At 40.7% G+C, this 21,211-nt stretch overlaps 1 protein-coding gene across 2 annotated transcripts in view; it reads left to right on the top strand.

Moving 5' to 3' along the window:
• CNTNAP2 (contactin associated protein 2) overlaps positions 1–21,211 on the top strand; it is a 1,051,893-nt gene that overhangs the window by 467,965 nt on the left and 562,717 nt on the right. For both annotated transcript variants that reach the window (XM_071559619.1, XM_071559620.1), the window contains 3 exons: positions 13,896–14,099; positions 16,924–17,108; positions 20,755–20,898. In XM_071559619.1, coding sequence (XP_071415720.1) covers positions 13,896–14,099; positions 16,924–17,108; positions 20,755–20,898 — 533 coding nt within the window. The remainder of the gene's footprint in view (positions 1–13,895; positions 14,100–16,923; positions 17,109–20,754; positions 20,899–21,211) is intronic.

Genomic DNA, 21,211 nt, shown 5'->3' on the forward strand with positions numbered 1-21,211 from the left:
CAGCACCCGGCAGTGAAACCAGACTGTGCCAGGAGCCCACATAATTTAAAGATGCCAGGAAGGCTTCTGGCTTCTTAAATAACTCTCTAGAAGTAAAGCTGCCTGACTGCTTTGTCTGGAGATTGTATATGACTGTCTCTTGTACCTTACAGGCTCAAAATAGCACAAAAACATCTGAGGAAACAAAGCAATAGGTCCAGATTCTAGTGTTGGGTTTTCCTTTAGAGCTTGGAAAGATAAAAGGACAGAAAAAGTAAATTAGAAGTCGTGGAAGAATTGAAATTATAACAGCAACGTGTTTGAGCCTCAGTGATTGTGAGTATTTCACCTGCACATTAATCCACCTTCACTGGAGATGGGCAGGTTCCTGAGAAGAAGCTCTCATCTCTCTGGGTTTTTAGCTGTTAGTGATATATAAAAATCCAGAGAGGATTTCCTTGAGGAGACTCAATTGCTGGCACTGGCTGTGCAAGGGAGCCCAAAATTCAAGGTGCAGTGGAGAGGGGAGGAACAGCCAATCTCACAGCTGAGACACCATAAGAAAACTCCTGCTGAGGAGAATGTTCTGGCAAGTGGGAATATGAAGGTCTCAGACTCTGCACCACCAGCAAAGCCTGAACTGTAAAACTTGCTAGAAGTTACAGGTAAGTCATGTCTAATGGTACAGAGGGGGACACAGCCTTGGTCACTGAGCTTGGGAACTGCAGCCTGATAAACACAAAGAAGGAAAATCATTTGCCAGTAAAAGCAGATCTCCTGTTTCTTGTTTCAGCAGAAAAAAGGTGAAAACCCAGTTAATTGAAACTCAGTGCTCCTCTCAGAATAAAATGTGCAAATAGGTGGGTTGGAGAAGGTGATTCCCAGAGATCCCTTTGAGCTTCGTGGTTTGGGGATTGTGTGCTCTTACCTGTTGTACTTCTTGGCATCTTCTCCGGGAACACCCCCTTGTCACGGGGGAGAAGCTTGCTGGAGGTTGAGAGCTATGCTGGAGGTGGTTTGTGCCTCTGGTAGGGTCTCCCATGCCAGACAGGTCTCAGCTGAAGGGTCAGACAAAGTGTGTCCACGGGCAGGATGGGCTCGCCAGCCATCTGGCAACCATCCTAGGAGAAGGACAACTCCAACCCCAAACCCGGGCAGATGGAGCTCGTTTAGCCCTGTAAGGCCATCCATCTACGAGAAGGATACTCCAACCAAACCTACATCCTGAGGTATTCGCTGTCACCATCCAAGCTCGCTAGGCCATGGCAGATGAACCTTAGGAGTAAAGGGTGGGGCCAGTTCTGCACATGCTGTGCCTCACCTAAAAACTCCATTGTGCAGGCTGGAAGGGTTCACCCACATTGCAAAGCCCTGTAGCGACAGGTGAGGGTCGAAATGTCAGGTGATAGGAAGCAGCTGGAAGCCACAGACCCAACCCTGCATGCAGGTGGTTCAGGATATGGGTCATTAGAGACTTGACCCCGGAGATGACAGTCTCTTGCAGCAGCATCCTGAATGACCAAGCAGCCTTTTCTAGGGACAGCACTGCTTGCTCCACATGGAGAGGGGCCTAGCAAAGGTGGCCTAAACAAAGCTCCACTGGTCCACTGTGGCCTCCAATCGGAATTCATGGAGACACACCATTCACGACGCTGCTGCTTCCTTTGGGAACGCAGCACAGTCAGTCTGGAGGAGAAAAGACAATGCAGACAGAACCGTTCCTTGCCAATGTCACCTAGGGAGACGTTCCCCTGTGCCTTTTGTGACCGGACCTGCCTATCCCTTATTGGCCTTTTTAGCCACCAGCAGCTTGCAGAGAGTGTGGGTAGTGCCCTTCCCAAATCTTCGTTCGCGAAGCCTGGCCATGATGATGACTTCTTGGCATGGAGAGCATTCCTGCAACAAAAGTGCTTTTTTTCCTCTCAGGGAACTATTTATACATGTGGTATAATGCAAGTTAAGCATTTCCTATTGCTGTGTATTGAATCATTCAGGGATTTTCTTCCTCTGACTGCAAACAGCATTGCAAGTTAAGCTGGTGCAGTAGCAGGTCGTTAAATTTGTGCTAATTGTTATTCAAATGCACCACTCATTCACTTATCATTGGTAACTCTGTGCCCTATTACAATGGCACCTTAATCACCAGGGGCTGTTTCCATGTTGAATTATTAGACTTTCACTGAAGCAAAGCAGAATTTAACAGAGATGGTCTGAAAATAAAGCTTTGACTCAGAACTTTCAATATGAGTGAAGCTTTTTAACTCTACACTCTGAAATACACACAGAGGATAGAAAAGCACTGGATTCAGCCACCATGAAGCTGACACTTGGTCCATGTGTGGTAAGAGTTTGGGGCTCAAATCTGATGGCTTCCAACCCACACACTTCCTTTCATGGCAATGTGCAAGATGACACTGAGTAAAGAAAACATGAGAGGGGTCTTGGGGATGGTCCTTTGGACTGGGAGACCCTTGGGGGTCTCTTCCCACTCAACATACTCTGATTCTGTGATCTTAGATATGTTGAATGTTAGGCTGGAGAAGAAAAATATTTGACTGACTTACTAATATTGAATTATCTGCCTGATATCCAGTTCCAGTGGTCTGTTTGTGTTGTGCTAAACACAAGGTATTTGTCTCTGATTGATTTGGCAATACAGCAATAAAAATGATCTGTTGTATAAATGTGCAGATGAATCCCATTTGTGAGGGTTTTACTGTATGAGACTGAACTGAGCACAGGAGCTTGGAACTGTCCATGGTCCACATTCCTTGGTCATTGTGTGTGCAGCTCACTTTGAAATTCAGTTTAAATATGAGCTCCGTGGGTGGAAGGAGTGAAGAATATGTGTTTTTGAGAGTCATTATGTGAATAAAAGAGAGAGAATGTGAGTTAGAAAGGACAATTTGGCCTTGAGTAATGAGTGTTCTGAGAGCATCCAGACATGGAAAGATTATATACCATGGGATGGTAGAATTGGGTGGCACCAACTCGAAAAGGAATCACAAAGAGAAACTCGAAATCAGTATTTCGTAGGTCAGCTCTGTGTCTTGCTGTTGCCAAACATCTGCAAACATTAAAACCAGGGCCCCACTTAGTCATCCCTTTGCTTAATGGTTTAACAGATTGTCCTGTCCATTTTGTAGCTCATTTATTTGCTGAGTAAATTGAGTGTAAATGATGTAAGACATGGGAGAACTTCTTTCTTTGCTGTAGTTTTTTTTTCATTAAGTCATGAGTGAACTCAGCGGTTTAATGAGGATTGAGACCTGATTTGGTCATTTGCTGTGTAAGAGTCAGGATTGTCCCTTTTTATTCACCTGGAACTCTCATGATTTACTTTTTTAATAAGCAGTGAAAACATTACTGGAGGCTGGCTGTTTTCTAGTAGATTAAGTTCTTTACTGTACCTGCTTTCAGAGTTTAATTATATACTGTAATGTTTCCATTGAGATCCAATATCAAATGACAGGTTTCAAACTGAAGAACAGAACTAAATATATTTATGTTGTGGGGAATGCCCCTGACTTGTAAATCAGCATGACAAAATACAAAAAGCAGAGTTTCTTTGGATTATTTTTACCAAATTTATTTCCAAGATTCATAACTAAAGAATAGTAAATCACAGAGAACATTTTGCTGCTTCTAGGGAATAGTTGCAAGGTGTCTGAATTTTCATTTTCATGATCATAAATGAACCTTGCCATGCTATACTAACGAAAATTTTTCAAAGTATAAAAACTCACTATTAAACTTCAGTTTGGTCCATTTAGTGAATTCTGTTGTACTCTGACCTGGAGCAGTATCAGCTAAACCCTGATTGTTGCAGCCAGAAATGCTGGTTTTGGTAATAGGGAATGATTTTGTGACTTCCTGCCCCTCACTTTATCCATGGTGAATGCAGGTTTGTGTAACTCTGACATGAAGGCACACACAGCTTAATTTGCACCCTGTAGTTGAAAGAGAATTAAAAATACAACCAGCTGTTCAAGCTCAGGATTCAGCAGGTCTTCCTAAGAGCCTTCAATTTGGGTTCCTTGTGTGAATTGTTTAATAAAATTACTTTAAAGAGAAGTGTGCAGCAACAGTGAGATGGGTAACATTCTCAGAACAAAATATTATGTTAAAAGCCTTGTTTATAAAACCACTAAAGTATAGATGGGTGAGATCTGAGAATTCCTATTTGGAAAAAAACCCAAACAACCTCACTGTTCAAGCAATTAAATAATTGATATTAGGCAGAGGAACACATTGGTGTGAAAGCTGGGGGGTTTTTGTGGTGCTCAGCCTCCCATCTTCACTGGGAATAGATTCCATCAAATAGACTGGATCTCATTGGAATTGCCCTCCTGGAGCCACGAAGCAGAGTAGGTTATAGAAGGAATGGGTTTTGTCTGAGCTGAAGCTCATCTTGGGTTGCAATCTTAGCTCAGTTCTCTCTGGCACTGTAGGAGCATGAAATTCAGTGTGGTCTGTTTTGCAGGCTGTGGTTGGGATGTGTAAGCTTAAAACTGAATTATAAAGTGTATTCTAAATAAGAGACTATTTTGTCTCTTAGTACAATCATAGCATGTTTAAAAATGTTCCTATCTGGTTTTTAAATGAAGTTGTCTCTGAAATTTGAAGAATTAATGAAAGAAGATTTACTTGAAAATCTCATGGTTCCATTAGATCTGGAAATAAAATAAAAAAAAATCATCAGCCATGCTGTTAAGTGCTTGAAAAAATCATCCTAATTACTTTCAGCCTTAAGACAAGAATTTTGTGGAGTATTTGGAGGCTTAATCTGAGTTCCTAAGTCTTTCTTTCAAATATTTTAGTGTTTTCTTCTGTGTGTGCTGTAACTAATGAAGAAGGTAGTTGTAACTGCAGGGAACTCATCACAAAATTATTGTTTTAAGCAACAATTAGCTTATGTAAAAATCTAGTTTTAATAACTGCAGAAAGAACCTAATATTCCTATTAACAAACAAACAACCAAAACAAGGAAAGAAACAAAAGAAACGAATGAATGAATTAATTAATTAATTAATCAATCAATCAATCCAATCAGTCAATGAATCAATGAATCAATAGAATCATAGAATGGATTGGGTTGCAAAAGACCTCCCAGATCATCAAGTCCAACCCTTGGTCCAACTCCAGTCCCTTTACCAGATCATGGCACTCAGTGCCACGGCCAAGCTCACCTTAAAAACCTCCAGGGATGGGGAATCCACCCCCTCTCTGGGCAGCCCATTCCAATGCCTGAGCACTCTCTCTGCAAAGAATTTCTTTCTGCTCTCCAACTTCAATTTCCCCTGGCAGAGCTTGAGCCCATCGTGCCCCCTTGTCCTATTGCTGAGTGCCTGGGAGAAGAGACCAACCCCCACCTGGCCAGAACTTCCCTTCAGGCAGTTCCAGACAGTGCTGAGGTCACCTCTGAGCCTCCTCTTCTCCAGGCTAAACACCCCCAGCTCCCTCAGCCTCTCCCCACAGCACTTGTGCTCCAGTCCCTTCTCCAGCCTCGTTGCTCTTCTCTGGCCCCGCTCCAGCCCCTCAATCTCTTGCCTCAACTGAGGGGCCCAGAACTGAACACAACACTCAAGGTGTGAATCAATGGGTGGCAGGAGGACACAGGCACACACATGGGGAAACAGGACAACTCTTAGCCATGGTCATGGCATTACTTTCTGTATATTGTTTTGCCTCCTTTTATTTTTCTTACTCTGTTTTTTTTTTTCATTTTACTTGTTGCTTTTGTTGCTTGTTAGACAGAAAATTATGAGAAAGAACCACATGTTTACAGCCATTTGCAGGAGAACCAGCAACATGAGGAGTAGTATAACAGCATTCTAATAACAACAGGGATGATATTAATAAGAAGAAAGAATGTCTCTGCTTTGGAATTCAGACAAAGAATTGGGAAGTACTGAGTGCTGCTGGTTCATCTGCAGTGGATATTGTACTCAGAACCTGGCAAAGCATTCTCAACCCCTGAGGGAATCCTTCCCCACAGGTTTATTTTCAGAGTTTCTGGCAAGTATAAAGTAGAAGAGCAAAGTTTGTGTCTTTTACCCAAGATTTGAGTTAGAACTAAACTTTGCTCCTTTGTTGCTGCATTGTCAGACTTACATTGTAAAGATACATACACGGCCTCAAGCTCTGCCAGGGGAAATTGAAGTTGGAGAGCAGAAAGAAATTCTTTGCAGAGAGAGTGCTCAGGCATTGGAATGGGCTGCCCAGAGAGGGGGTGGATTCCCCATCCCTGGAGGTTTTTCAGCTGAGATTGGCCGTGGCACTGAGTGCCATGATCTGGTAAAGGGACTGGAGTTGGACCAAGGGTTGGACTTGATGATCTGGGAGGTCTTTTCCAACCCAATCCATTCTATGATTCTGTGATTCTAATGTAAAGAAAAGCAAGGAGGAGGTTCTCCACCACCCAGCAAAGGTGTGTGTTCCCTTTCAAGCACTGCCATCCCCTGACAGATAACAGCATTCAGACTCAGTGTGTTGGAAGTCAAGCAGGCAACAGCAACTTAAGATTGATTTTCCTTCACCATGTGCTTCTAGAATATGAAAAAGTATATATTAGTGTGGTTAGTGTGGGATAAGATAAGAAGTGAAGTCCTATAATATCAGGCCTAGGACCCACAGGAATCCATATCGATGAATATCCTCAAACTCTGATTTCCATGGTTTTTATTATTCTGTCCATCCAATCCTCATTTTACTCATCTCTCGGTCCAGCCCCCTCCTGCCCCTGGCACACCCACCCCGGATTTGAGTCTGGGGGAGATCTGGGACCCCCTTGTTGCTCATTTTTGTCTTCCTCAGCACACACAGGGCTCTTGGAGGTTTTCCAGTGTTCTTTAGCCCCGAAGGTTGTTGGCTGATGTTTATGTCTCACTCTGCAGGCCTTCTGATACTCTTCAGCCTTCTACCTTGGTGTGCTTGTTTCTGGCAGGAGAAATGGACCCACCACAAGAGAGATTATAAATTAGAGTTACAATTTAGTAAAAGATATTACAGTAAATACAATGACACACAAAGAGAAATTGCTTTCAATTCACAAACCCCAGCAATGTAACCCAGCCCCCTGGGGCACAAACACAGGGGGGTTTGGTGGCCCCTGTGCTGAGCCCCACGTGGTTCCTTCGAGTTCAAAGGAAAAGGAAGGGACAAACCTGTTGGTGCAGATGATGGCACAGTCTGGTGGAGAGTGGTGGGCTCCTCCTGTCCAGGTTTTGGTACTCCTCACGGTCCGACGAGTGGTCCTGAGGTCTTCAAACCCCCAGATTCTCTCCCCTCAGGTGCAGGTGGGAGCCCCCAGTCCCTCACCCAGGGCAAGGAGTTCCACACTGGGAGATCTGACTCTGGCAGTCAGGGGGGATTTTGGAATCGTTGCTGGCCCATGGGCAGAGCTGAGCCCTCAGGTGGGTGTGGAGGTGCCAAGGACTCCCTGCAGGGCAGTTCTCCCAGCTCCTCTGCCAGGCTTCTTTCCCAGCCAGCTCCCAGCCTGAGGGCTCAGCTGTGCCCTGGGCAGCTGCTGCCACTGGGCCATTGGGAACAGTTGCTGGGCAATGAATGGAGGGTGGAAAATGCACAGCTTTGGTCACACCCACACAGGGATAAACTGGTCCCACCTGCTGAACTGGGATACTTGGAAACAAGACTAAACAGCTACTCGAATTTGAACTATTGATACGTGGTAGAGGTTGGCACGTAAAAACACTGAATGTAATACTAACACATTACAGTCTGCATTTTTACAAGCACTTCTAAAATCTATAAAAAAAGAAAATCAGAAAAAAATCAAAAATCCCTGAGGCATCATGCAAGATACATCTGTGTCTGCATTAGTTTTTGGGGTTTGTCTGGCTTGAGCTGCGATGCCTCCAGTGGCAACTTCAACCTTCCATCGTGTTTGACGGTGTATGGAACTACTGAGAAATCAGGTTATGGCTTTCTGAAGGAATGTCTGTATATATTATTTTTTGTAACAACAACATAAGGTTTTCCTTTAGGTGTGATTTTGAGCCTTATCCCTTGCTTTGTTAGAATAAAACCTTTTTTTTATCTGTTAAAATATATAAGTAATACATTGTTTATGTGCTTCTGTTTCTCAGAATGATATTTAAGTAAACATTTCTAATAGCTGCAAGTGAAACTAGAGATGTGGAACACTTTGGCCCAGCCAGAGATCTTTGATTCTTCTCTGTGTTTCAGAGGATGGATGCTCAGTGCATGGTTAATGCCACCTATTCCTATACTAATAGTACATCAGATTTAAGGTTCACATTGTGGGATAGGAAAACAATGCTGCAAATGAAGATCTTTTCCCTAAATTATTCCCTGATTTAGTCTAAACAGAAGATTTAAGCAGATGAAATAGTGGAGGAGAGATACCAGAGTGAGAAAATTTCACCCAAGGTCTCTGTGTGTCAGTAGCACAGAAGTTTTTCAGCTTTAATCCAAGGGAAATATTCTGTACAGGCTTTGAAGAGTCAATCACTGAGAGATCAGTGACACTTTAAAAATATGTGTACATGTAAAATTCACAATTTAGGTGGAGAAACATATTGCCATGGTTTTTGTTCCCTGTATGGTAAACACTTTCCTGGAAGGCACTTGGCTGTTGTGCTTTGCTGTGATCACTGTTCTTTTACTGTGTCAGGTAGCAGGGATGTTTTAGTGACTCCAGGCAGTCCCTAGATCAGAGGAGCTGTGAGGAAAATTCAGTATTGAGTAGTTGTGAATGAGCACTACTTATTTTATCACATGCTGGCATTGAGGATAGTTCTATTTATCTCATCATTAGAAGCAAATTCTCGGTTTCTCTTGCCCCATCTGTCTTCCTTTTCTTCTCTTTCTCTTCTTTTTACTCTATATTTTGTTAAAAATGCCTTCTCCAGTGCAGCAGTAGCCTCTGAGAGCTGTCAGACCTCCTGAGTGCAGGAGAACACACTTTCTGTGGCCTCCTTCCTACCAATGCTCAGAGCTGAGGGGCTGAGGATGAGAAAAAATCTGTATTTACTCTGCAGTGACAGGAGTTATGTGCTTTACTGTCTTGAGTACCATTCTGCAGCGTGGCAGTTATCATGTTAAGCAGCTGAGTGTCATCACAGAAGGAGCACGAGTCATCGCCACAGCCTACATGTGATAACTCTTACACATGATTGCCATTTAATGTTGAGCTGGGTGAGTTAACCATGCGGGCACATTTGCAGGCTGCCAGCACAGCTATGCATAGAAAACAAAGCTGCTTTAATCAAGAATTACTGCTGTTTATTTCATTAAATGAACGCTCCTCAAAACGTGCCAATTCAGGGGCAAGTTCTGGAAAAATGCGGCACTTTTGGTCCATATATTTTCTTGCATTTGTGAGAGGCAGTTGCATGTAGATTCAAAAAAGTGTGATCTCTACAGCTAATTTTTTTTGCATAAAAGTGTGATTTTTGTGATTGATTTTCTTTACAAAAAAGTATGAATTCTGTGATAAATTTTCTTTACACAAAAATATGATTTTTGATAAACTTTCTTTACATAAAACTATGAATTTTGTGATACATTTTCTTTACATAAAAGTTTGATTTTTGTGATAAATTTTCTTTACAAGAAACTATGATTTTTGATATAAATATTCTTTACAAAAAAGTATGATTTCTGTGATAAATTTTCTTTACATAAAAATATGATTTTGGATAAACTTTCTTTACATAAAACTATGAATTTTGTGATACATTTTCTTTACATAAAAGTATGATTTTTGTGATAAATATTCTTTACATAAAAGTATGATTTTGGTGATAAATTTTCTTTACAAAAAAGTATGAATTCTGTCATAAATTTTCTTTACATAAAAATATGATTTTTGATAAACTTTCTTTACATAAAACTATGAATTTTGTGACACATTTTCTTTACATAAAAGTATTATTTCGGTGATAAATTTTCTTTACAAAAAACTACGATTTTTTGATATAAATATTCTTTACATAAAAGTATGATTTTTGTGATACATTTTCTTTACAAAAAACTATTATTTTTGATATAAATATTCTTTACATAAAAGTTTGATTTTGGTGATAAATTTTCTTTACAAAAAAGTATGAATTCTGTGATAAATTTTCTTTACACAAAAATATGATTTTTGATAAACTTTCTTTACATAAAACTATGAATTTTGTGATACATTTTCTTTACATAAAAATATGATTTTTGATAAACTTTCTTTACATAAAACTATGAATTTTGTGATAAATTTTCTTTACAAAAAAGTTTGATTTTTGTGATGAATTTTCTTTACAAAAAACTATTATTTTTGATATAAATATTCCTTACATAAAAGTATGATTTTGGTGATAAATTTTCTTTACAAAAAAGTATGATTTCTGTGATAAATTTTCTTTAGACAAAAATATGATTTTTGATAAACTTTCTTTACATAAAACTATGAATTTTGTGATAAATTTTCTTTACAAAAAACTACGATTTTTGATATAAATATTCTTTACATAAAAGTTTGATTTTGGTGATAAATTTTCTTTACAAAAAAGTATGAATTCTGTGATAAATTTTCTTTACAAAAAAGTATGAATTCTGTGATAAATTTTCTTTACGTAAAAATATGATTTTTGATAAACTTTCTTTACATAAAACTATGAATTTTGTGATGAATTTTCTTTACATAAATGTATGATTTTTGTGATAAATTTTCTTTACAAAAAACTATGATTTTTGATATAAATTTCCTTTACATAAAAGTTTGATTTTTGTGATAAAGTTTCTTTACATAAAACTCTGATTTTTGTGATAAAGGAGCGACTTTAATATATTTTTTCTATAAATAGATTTTATGCTTTTCTAAAAGTTATTTTCCAAAAACAACCTGCAAAAATCTCAAGAATTAACATCTTGGCTCTCTTGCCAGTTGTAACACATGCAAACCCAAGAGGTTGATGTGATCTTTGTTACAACATTTTTCTCACCGTTTCCTTTGTTTCTTTAAAAAAAATAAGAATTCCAGAAGTGATGGATTTACCTGAATCCAAATAACTACACCCCTGAAATCCTGTGCTGTTGCTTCTGAATTCATCTGCATCTCTGCCTGGAAAAATTTGTTCTCCTTCTTGCTGATAACATTTGAAAGGATTTATTTCACCACAAATACAACACACCCATTTGGTGTTTAATTTAGAGCTGCTTCACATTCCTGGAATTTGTCAGTCAGAAAAAGTGGATCAGGCTGAGAATTTTAGTAGTGCACTTAGTACATATTTGTTATGGAAATGTGTATTAAGGTGTATTTTATAAAGAAAAGTGATATTTCCAATGAATATGGCTGTATTCTGATAAAAAGGAGATATTATATAGGCCATTTGTAAGGCTTATGTTTTATTTTCTGAATAAAACTTCACCCTTTAGTTGGCATAAACAATAAGGGGATTAAAATTTATTATTTCCTCAGAAATCTCTGCAGATTTGGGAAGATTTGGCCATCTAAATTCAAATTGAAATATATGCAGTTAGGCATAACACACATAGTGCTTTAATGGGGTTTCAGCAGATTCTTCTGTGTTAATTACACAACAGAAATGCACTTGTGTTTTTGAAAGAGGCTGAAAGATTTAAATTAATTCCCACAATAACAGCAAAAGAAGTCAGAAAATTATAAAAAGTTGCAGGCAGTCACTGAAGAGTAGACAACAAAAAACAGGAAAACTCAGATGTGGTTGAAAAATATATGATAAAATGCCATTCTTCTGTTAATTCAGACCTTGAAATGATTGCTCTGAGTATGGTATGTCAAAAAGAAATGTGAATGTTTTCGAAGAAAATGGGTGGGAAAATATTTTTCGTAAAAATAACCAAATTTTTTTTAATAATTCCTCTTTAAGAATTTTCTTTTATGACTAAAATAGCCCATGGCTTGGACAAGTGTACCCTCTGCTGGGTCAGGAGCTGGAGGGTCGGGCCCAGAGAGTGCTGGTGAATGGAGCTGTGTCCAGCTGGGGGTCGGTCACCAGTGGTGTTCCCCAGGGGTCAGTGTTGGGTCCAGTCCTGTTTAACATCTTTAGTGATGATTTAGATGAGGGGACTGAGTCCATCAGCAGCAAATTTGCTGATGACACCAAGTTGGGAGGGAGTGTCGACCTGCTGGAAGGCAGGAGGGCTCTGCAGAGGGATCTGGAGAGACTGGAGAGATGGGCTGATTGCAATGGGATGGAGTTCAACAAGGCCAAGTGCAGGTCCTGCCCTTTGGCCACCCCAACCCCCTGCAGCGCTCCAGGCTGGGCACAGAGTGGCTGGAGAGCAGCCAGGCAGAGGGACCTGGGGGGACTGAGGGACAGGAAGCTCAACAGGAGCCAAGAGTGTGCCCAGGTGGCCAAGAAGGCCAATGGGATCCTGTCCTGGATCCAAACTAGCGTGGCCAGCAGGCCCAGGGCAGTGACCCTTCCCCTGGACTCTGCCTTGGGGAGGCCACACCTTGAGGGTTGTGTTCAGTTCTGGGCCCCTCAGTTGAGGAAAGAGATTGAGGGGCTGGAGCGGGGCCAGAGAAGAGCAACGAGGCTGGAGAAGGGACTGGAGCACAAGTGCTGTGGGGAGAGGCTGAGGGAGCTGGGGGTGTTTAGCCTGGAGAAGAGGAGGCTCAGAGGTGACCTCAGCACTGTCTGGAACTGCCTGAAGGGAAGTTCTGGCCAGGTGGGGGTTGGTCTCATCTCCCAGGCACTCAGCAATAGGACAAGGGGGCACGATGGGCTCAAGCTCTGCCAGGGGAAATTGAAGTGGGAGAGCAGAAAAAACTTCTTTGCAGAGAGAGTGCTCAGGGATTGGAATGGGCTGCCCAGAGAGGGGGTGGATTCCCCATCCCTGGAGGTTTTTCAGCTGAGCTTGGCCGTGGCACTGAGTGCCATGATCTGGTAAAGGGACTGGAGTTGGACCAAGGGTTGGACTTGATGATCTCGGAGGTCTTTTCCAACCCAATTGATTCTGTGATTCTGTGATTCTATGACTGTTCACATTGTTGGTTGTGAACAGCAAGAATAAAATGCTCATACAAGCAGCAGCTGAGACACTGGGGGTTGGTTATTAGCAGTTTACAAAGGAAATTTCTTATATCTGTGTAATTTTGCAGAGTTAAGTGTCAGTTTGAACTCTTTTACTGAGTTTAGCTTAAATTACAAGAGTCAATCCTCAGCACAAGGATTTGTGTTGAATGGAGTCAAGCTCTGCAGCTCTTGTTCCTGTGGATTTGGCATCCAGGAAAACCTTCTTTAGAGCAGAAATTAAGCCATGAAAATAAGACAACATGAAATCTTGCAGTGTCACTGTGCAATATTTCTATGGATTACCTTAAATGATTGCATCCCTCAATTTTCTTCATGTATTTTGACTAAAACCAAACCTGGAACAAAAATGAGCTGAAATGTCAGATTTTTTTTTCCTTCTCAAAATTGTCTCTGAACTCATCCACAATTTCCTGAATTTGACAAGGTTTATGTCTGGGTTTTACATACAGTCTAAAATTGCCAGGACTTAAGTACTGGAAACAGTATTACAGCCCTTACAGACACCCCTACTGAATTTTAAAGAGGTACCAAATGAATTATTCATGACCACTCAGAAATTTGTCTTTCCTTTTCAACTATAAGTAGTAAAACATGAACTGTATTTGAAAGAAACCAAAAGTATTTGAGTATGGTTGTTGTATTTGTCTTCCCAAATCTCTTTTTTTTTTTCCTTTTACATTCTGTGGATGAAATTTGTGTTCTGCCTGGCTCCTACTTTTTATATTATTAAAATGTAGTCAAGAAAATGTATTTACAGAATACATCTCACTGTTCTCTTCAGGCACAATCTCCATATGGCTGTCTCTTTTCCCGGTGGCCACAGCAATCCCTGATCTCTCCTCTGTTATTTCCTTTTTTCTTTAGGGGCTGATGTGATCAATTTTGATGGCCATGTCGTGCTGCCCTACAGATTCAGGAACAAGAAAATGAAAACTCTGAAAGATGTCATCTCCCTGAAGTTTAAGACCTCTGAGAGTGAAGGCGTGATCTTCCACGGAGAGGGACAGCAGGGAGACTACATCACCTTGGAGCTGAAGAAAGCCAAGCTTGTTCTAAGTTTAAATTTAGGTATGCTTTGATTGCTTGGGTTTGTGGCCGTTTCTAATCCTCCCACAGAAATTTTGGGTCAAAAGTTTTGTCTTTCCTACAGTTCTATATTAAGTCACGTCATTTCAAAAGATCATTTGGTGGAAAAGTTGTTAATTCCCTTCATTCCCTTTCTATATGTTGGGTGCTTTTTTTTTTTCTTTCCCATTCTTTCTTTTTTTACTCTGTGTGAGGTATATGAAAATAAGATCATACAGAAAGGCAGGGTCAGCAATATATTGGATTTACACACACATAAACCCCCTGGCTATGATGATATTTGGCCTCAGCTGTGGCTTTGTGGGGGAGAAGGACACTGTCACCACTTCTAGAGGAATAAAGGTCACCTTTAGGAACCTTGGAGAAAAAATGTCAACGTAGGGAGCTGCAGGAAAGGTGAGGCTGAAGCTCAGCAGCTTTTCTGGAGTCTGAGAAGTGGGACTGTGCAGGGAAAGAGGCAGATTCCTTTCTCAGGCAATCTTAGGATGAAATCCTGTGTATGGTACTCTAGTTCAAGCATCCTTTTCCCTCCCAGGCTTGTGAGTGACTGGATTTATAAGGTACATTTTTAATAAAAAAAACAACAACCCACATCTATTTTGTTTCAGGTGTTCTTTTCTTCAAACAAAAGAAGCTTAGAAAAAGATTTCATGCAACTTTCCTTAGTTCTCTTACAGACACACAGAGAGTAAATTTGTTCCATTGATTATTTGCATCAAATAGTACTTATTTCCACTGCATTTTCTCCTGCTCTCTTGATAAAGATCCACATGAGCAGATGAGGGGGAGGAAAGCATTTTCTATTTTTAACAATTTCAATTGCAGTAGTAACCCATTCATTTCCAAGCTCCTCAGTATTTTTCACTTCAATCTGGTTTTCTAAGCTATTGGACCTTCCAATTATGTGCTTGGTGAGGATGTTCTGAAGTCACTGGGCTGATAAATGGGACTGAGCCCTGAGACACACACTCAATAAACAGAATAATACTTCATGCTATCGTTCCTCCTCTGACTGAAAGTCTTGTCTTTGCACCAGGGACAGTAGAAAAGGATGTTCATCTTTCCTGGTGAGATCCAAAACTCGAGAGGTGGGGGAAGGATGGGGGGACTGGTGGATTTAAGTTTCACTTTGCACTGGGTTTGACTTTGCAGTGAGGAAACTGAAGCTCAACAAGATGAATGCAATCTGATTTTAGCATTTAACCAACAGGATCAGTGGGCTCCAGCCCCAAGGCAGTTTGGTGGTTTGTAGGGAAGGAATATCTCAAGCTGTGGGAGTGTGATTTGCCAGAATGTGTTGTCAACATGGACAAACCTTATTGAGAAATTCTCAGCCTCAGAACTGCTTTGGGTCTTCACGTATTCAGAACATGGAAGATGGCACTGAGTTATTGGGCAGTGCTGAATGAGCCATTGGCTGCTTCAGCTGAGATGAACCTTTGCTGGCTCAGCTGTGCCAGTGGGATGGCAAAGAGCTGTGATCTCTGACTGGCACAGCTGCTCTGGCAGCACAGAGGAGAATGGCAAAACTGCACTCTTGCTGCTAGTTTGCCTTCCAGAATAGGGGGATTGCTGCAGGAGGAGAGATGCAAATAAACTGTGTTAGCAGAAGATGGTTTTTTGCAGATATGAACTCAGCCTGCACTGAGCCTTTTCCTCTCTGCCTGCTGCTTCTGTGCTCCAGAGCCCACAAAGCATGAAATACAGACTGAAAGGGCTCTTTGTTGCCCAAGTCTGTTGTCAGGCTCTGTGTCCTCCTCAACATCATGAATCAGTTCCAACACAGCTCAGGGCATGGCCCACAAGTGACAAGGGGGCATGATGGGCTCAAACTCTGCCAGGGGAAATTGAAGTTGGATATCAGAAAAAATTCTTTGCAGAGAGAGTGCTCAGGGATTGGAATGGGCTGTCCAGAGAGGGGGTGGATTCCCCATCCCTGGAGGTTTTTAACCTGAGCTTGGCCGTGGCACTGAGTGCCATGATCTGGTAAAGGGACTGGAGCTGGACCGAGGGTTGGACTTGATGATCTCGGAGGGCTTTACCAACCCAATCCATTCTATGATTCTGTGATTCATTTCTGTACTGGAGGGTGGAAAACACACAACCCCAAAGCTGAAAACAACTTTTCTTCTCAAAGTTGATGTTGTTTCTCCAGTTTGCCTCCAAATAACTGCTGTTATGAATTCATACTATAATATATGAAGTAAACAATAAATAACAGTGGAGGAACCGGACACCACACACAGCTCATTGTGATCAAGTGACTGACATTTATTTCACACTGCCCATGGTTTATATAGGGTTAAATCTATGTTCAATTAGCTAAAATGGACCTCACACCATCTAATTGCAAATCCTAATTGGTTATAATCCATATCTCACAAGTCCAATGTACATATGAACTCATCCTAGATGTTTTCAGGAACATCTCTGGAGCCTTGTGGGAGACCTGAGGAGTTCTCATGAGAATCCTCTGGGGAGTTGCTAACTCCTCCAAAGGTCTGGTGCAGCTGTGGCCTTGTTTATTCTCAGCTGCTTTCAGTCTCACAGGGTCTTATATAGATCTGAATTGCTCACTCTTGATTTTCCTGTACCAACTAATATATTTGTACAGTTCAGTGATCAGAAACTTGCTGTGCTTGGTTCTGCTGTTTGTATTCCTGGCAGCAGCAACTCTCCACTGGGCACATCTCAACGTCCCAACAGCCCAACTGCCTGCAGAGTATTGTGTGATTCGGGTGAAATATTGCCAAAGCAAGGGGGAAATGTTTGTGTAACAAACAATTTCCATTGTTCGTGCTCCCAGGCAGCAACCAGCTTGGCTCCATCTACGGGCACACGTCGGTGGTGACTGGCAGCCTCCTGGACGACCACCACTGGCACTCCATCGCCATCGAGCGCCACGGCAGGAACATCAACCTCACCCTGGACAGGCACACGCAGCACTTCAGGACCAACGGGGAGTTTGACTACCTGGACCTGGATTATGAGGTACACAGGGAAACTTTTTGTTCAGATTGGGTTTATAAAGATAAGTCCTATTGATAAAACACTGTAACAAAGAACTGCTAAGAAGCTTTTTGTCTTATTTAGCAGCAAAGGTATTTATTGACAACATTGGAGGCAAAGCCAGTTCATTCTGGGCAAAAACTTGCCTGGTTTGTTTGTGTAAAATAAGCCATTTATAGCCTTAAGTTCATAGTTAACACCCTCTAATTTCCATAGTAATGACTGGATGAAATCTTGGATGGAGCTTTCCTTTTGCTTCAAATTTGGGTCGTGGTCTCCTGACTTCATCCCTCAGGGTGGTCTTGAAGCATCTTCATTGTTGGACTTCTGCCGTTTCATGACCTGTCAGACTTGTAAACCTTGGCTTTAACTTCACAAAATCTTGGATCTTTACCATTTCATCCTATTGAAGTGTCTATCTTAGTTTAATGCATGGCTTCTAACCCATGTTACGCTGGTTTCTATAATTACTAGACAATTGTACCTGAACAAAGTGGCTCCAGCACTTCATGCTCTTCAGCAACTTTGCTGTGCAAACATCATTTTTCAGAGCAGAATTAGAAATTTCACAAAACTGGGGTTTTTTGGTCTCTTCTCTTTCACCAATAATGAAAAAAGCTAACAAAATTTAAGATGGTTTGGTACTGTCTTGGGTTGAGCTGGCAAAGTGCCAACTGCCCAACACAGAGAGAAAAGGGTGTCCCCCTCCCAACCAAGGGAAAAGGAGGGAGAGAAAAAAATCCCAAACCCCAAGCAGCAAGCTTTTTATATTATACAAAAGAAAGGCAATTAAAACCAGCATATGATATAATACATGTATATACAAATGTGAGAAAAAACTAACTAACAACTACCAAGTCACCCAACCAAATATTACAGATTCCAACCACTCAAACACTACAAAACCTCCCAAAAACTCTTCCAGAGAAAACTCCCAGCAAGAGAGGAGAAAATGAACAAGAAAGTGTTCATCTCCCTGGATAACAGAGCGGGGATGGCGGCCAGGCCTGATCTGGGCAGGGCGGGGCAGGGCAGGGTGGGGCGGGGCAGGGGAGGGCAGGGCAGGGCAGGGCAGGGCGGGGCTGGGCGGCCTCAGGGGCTGAGGCAAAGACCGAAAGAGGCAGAAGCTCCACCTCCCTCTCTTTTTATGCTTCTTGCCACTTTTTGGTGATGTCAGATGATATGAAATACCTCTTTGGTTGCTTAAGTCAGGTGATGTTTGTCCTTTCTGATCTCTGTCCCATCCTTTGGGCCCGCTGAATTGAGGCCTAGCGAGGCCTAGCTAAGGCCTGGCTGAGGCCTAAAGCCAAAACTACCACAGGTACTTCTTCGTATCTTTGTTTTCATTATTCTTTTCCCTCTTATGTTTCTGGATTCTTTTTTTCCAATGGTGTTCTCCCTTACATGTTAATTATGTTTCATTAGCCTGTCCCATCTGGAGTAACACTCATCCTACCCTTTTGTTTTGTAGTGGGAGATCTGTGCTATTTTCCAAACTAAGCATACATCCCTTTTAAATTCTCTAAAAGCAGCAGCTCTAAGGAAGTGGATTTAAAAAATTATCCTACAATCTGTTATTCCACTCAGGTGATAAATTTCCACTTGAATAAGAAAGCTTTATTCTGTGGTGACAATATTTGTCTTTAGCAAAAAAAGCAGAATAGAATCTTTTTATAGTCTGGATCTCGATCCATCTGGAATTAGGTAGGGAGATATTTCCTTGTGTTTTCACAAATATGGCATCAGTAGCTTCTTTTTATAAAGAAGCAATAAAGAGTTAGGAAAGGTGTAAGAAAACCTGTTTAATCAGCCAGGTTAATGCACACAACTCTTGGTAGTAATTAAATGTGGATTTGTTGTTTGATTACACTACGGTGTCTTCTGTTATGAACTTGTTCAGTTCCTCTAAATTGTTATATGAAGTTCAGCACATTTTGTGGGTATTTTTTTTCACTCTTTACTGTTTCTAATGAGAATTAATGTGGTTGGCTGAGCCAAATATGTAATTTCCTCTCTTACAACATTTTAAGCAGTGAGAAGGAATCAAAATGATGTAATGGAAAAAAGTCTGAATTAACTTTTGTATTGATATTTTGACAAACAATCTTTGGAACAAGAATATATGAATAATAGAAAAAATTACTTAATGATTGTAAATGCTACTGAGTCAAATATTTATATTCCAACAAATCTTTATTAATACATTCTTTCTAGAAGTTATAATGAGAAAATAATGAGCAAATTTGCTTGTACCTCTGTACTTATTGAGCACTGGAGATCTGAATTGAGATACTGAAAACCCACATAAATAGATTCTACTCAAGTTTTTCAAGTGAGTGAGCTACAGAAAAATTAGGCTGAATGTCATAAGCCAGTTGGGCAATTTTTGCATAAATACCTGTATATGCACACATATATACTTAGGTATGTATGTTTAAAGAGCAACATTTTTACACAACAAACCTATTGCATGCAATAATTTATCTCTAGTAGGACTAGAATTCAGTTAATTCCCCTTCCCATTCCCTCTGACATTGAGGGACCTCAGGAGCAGTTCTGGAAGGTGCATTTCATTCCCATATAAAGGGATCCCTTTGTGTTTAATGGAACCCCTTTAAGTGCGTTTGTGTTTCTGTGGCTCTCACAAACTCAGGAGCCTTCACCTCTTGTGCTTCTTTTCCTCTCAATTACCTCACTTGGAGTTAGTCATCAGAGACTAAATGTAAATGTGCAGCCTTTGTGATTAACAGTGGATAAACCTGAATCAAATCTCTTTTTGTGGACGGAATAGTTTCAAGGTTAATCTCTCAGAAAAGTTAAGTAAACACAAGAGAGGAATAAAGATTAGTTCTGATTGCATTTTCAAGGTTAAAAAAATAAAATAAAATCCTGTAAGTTGCTCTTAGCTCACTGTCATGGTATGTGGGGTTTTTTTGCTGTTTTTATTCTTTTCTTCCAAATCCTTTTTTTCTCTGTTTTGTCTCATCCAAGTGTTTGAATGGTTTTCTTCATCTTCTCTATGGAGCTGATTTGGCTGCTAAGTCATGTGGTGACTCCTCACTGACTATAACTACAGCATAAAAACATGTTCTTGGTAGTAGAAGGTCCTTCTGTATAACAAGGGGTAGCATCTCCAACTCTGTGATTCTGTAAATTCTTCTGGATTAAGTTCATATATGAGAGTGGAGGGAGAATTATGTACAATATTGGAGCCCAGCACTGCTGTGCTGCAGTCTGAGCCTGGCCCGTGCTTAGAGCTGAATGAGTGATTTGAATCAGGTCATCTGGCTAATTTCATGTCTAATTTCATTTAGAAAAATCCTGGGATGGACATTCATTCCAATTTCTTTGTTTGAGATGCGCATTGTCTGGTAACAATCAGAAGAACAGTCCATATCTGAACAATTTGGGATGTACAACCATCAATATTTGCAATCAAAAATTCATTACAGCTATTTGTCTGCTTTTGCAATGCTTATCTAATAAATCTTTTTTTTTCTGTAAGGAGTGTAGCCAGCTCTCTCAGTTGCTGTGTTTGAGTGTTCAAAAACCAGCATGGATTTAAAAAAAGAGATTTAAAAGCCTTTGCCTTCTGGTAACTCTGCACCCTTTTGTGTTTCCCTCAAAGATAACCTTTGGAGGGATGCCTTTCTCTGGGAAGCCAAGTTCTAACAGCAGGAAGAACTTCAAAGGCTGCATGGAGAGCATCAACTACAATGGCAATAACATCACTGACCTTGCCAAGAGGAAGAAACTGGAACCTTCAAATGTGGTAAGAGCATAATTTAATGGGCCTCTACCCTTCTGCTTCTCCTTCTAAACAAGACCAGGTTTGGGAGTGTGTGTAGCTGATATTTTTGTGACACACTGAAATAATAGAGAACACAAATTTTACCACAAAGCCAAAAATCTTATTTTTGTGTACGTTTGTGACTTATTATCATCACAATCATCATCATCACATCTGAGCATTTTCCTTCTGGGATCTTGTCTCATATTTCCAAAATTAACCTTTAGTATCAGATAACTACTTTTTAAAAAGAATCAGTAAGTACTTCCTCTTTTACTCTGAAATTATAGTGGCC

This window comes from Pithys albifrons, chromosome 7 (genome assembly GCF_047495875.1).
Source record: "Pithys albifrons albifrons isolate INPA30051 chromosome 7, PitAlb_v1, whole genome shotgun sequence".
Classification (NCBI taxonomy): Eukaryota; Metazoa; Chordata; class Aves; order Passeriformes; family Thamnophilidae; genus Pithys; species Pithys albifrons.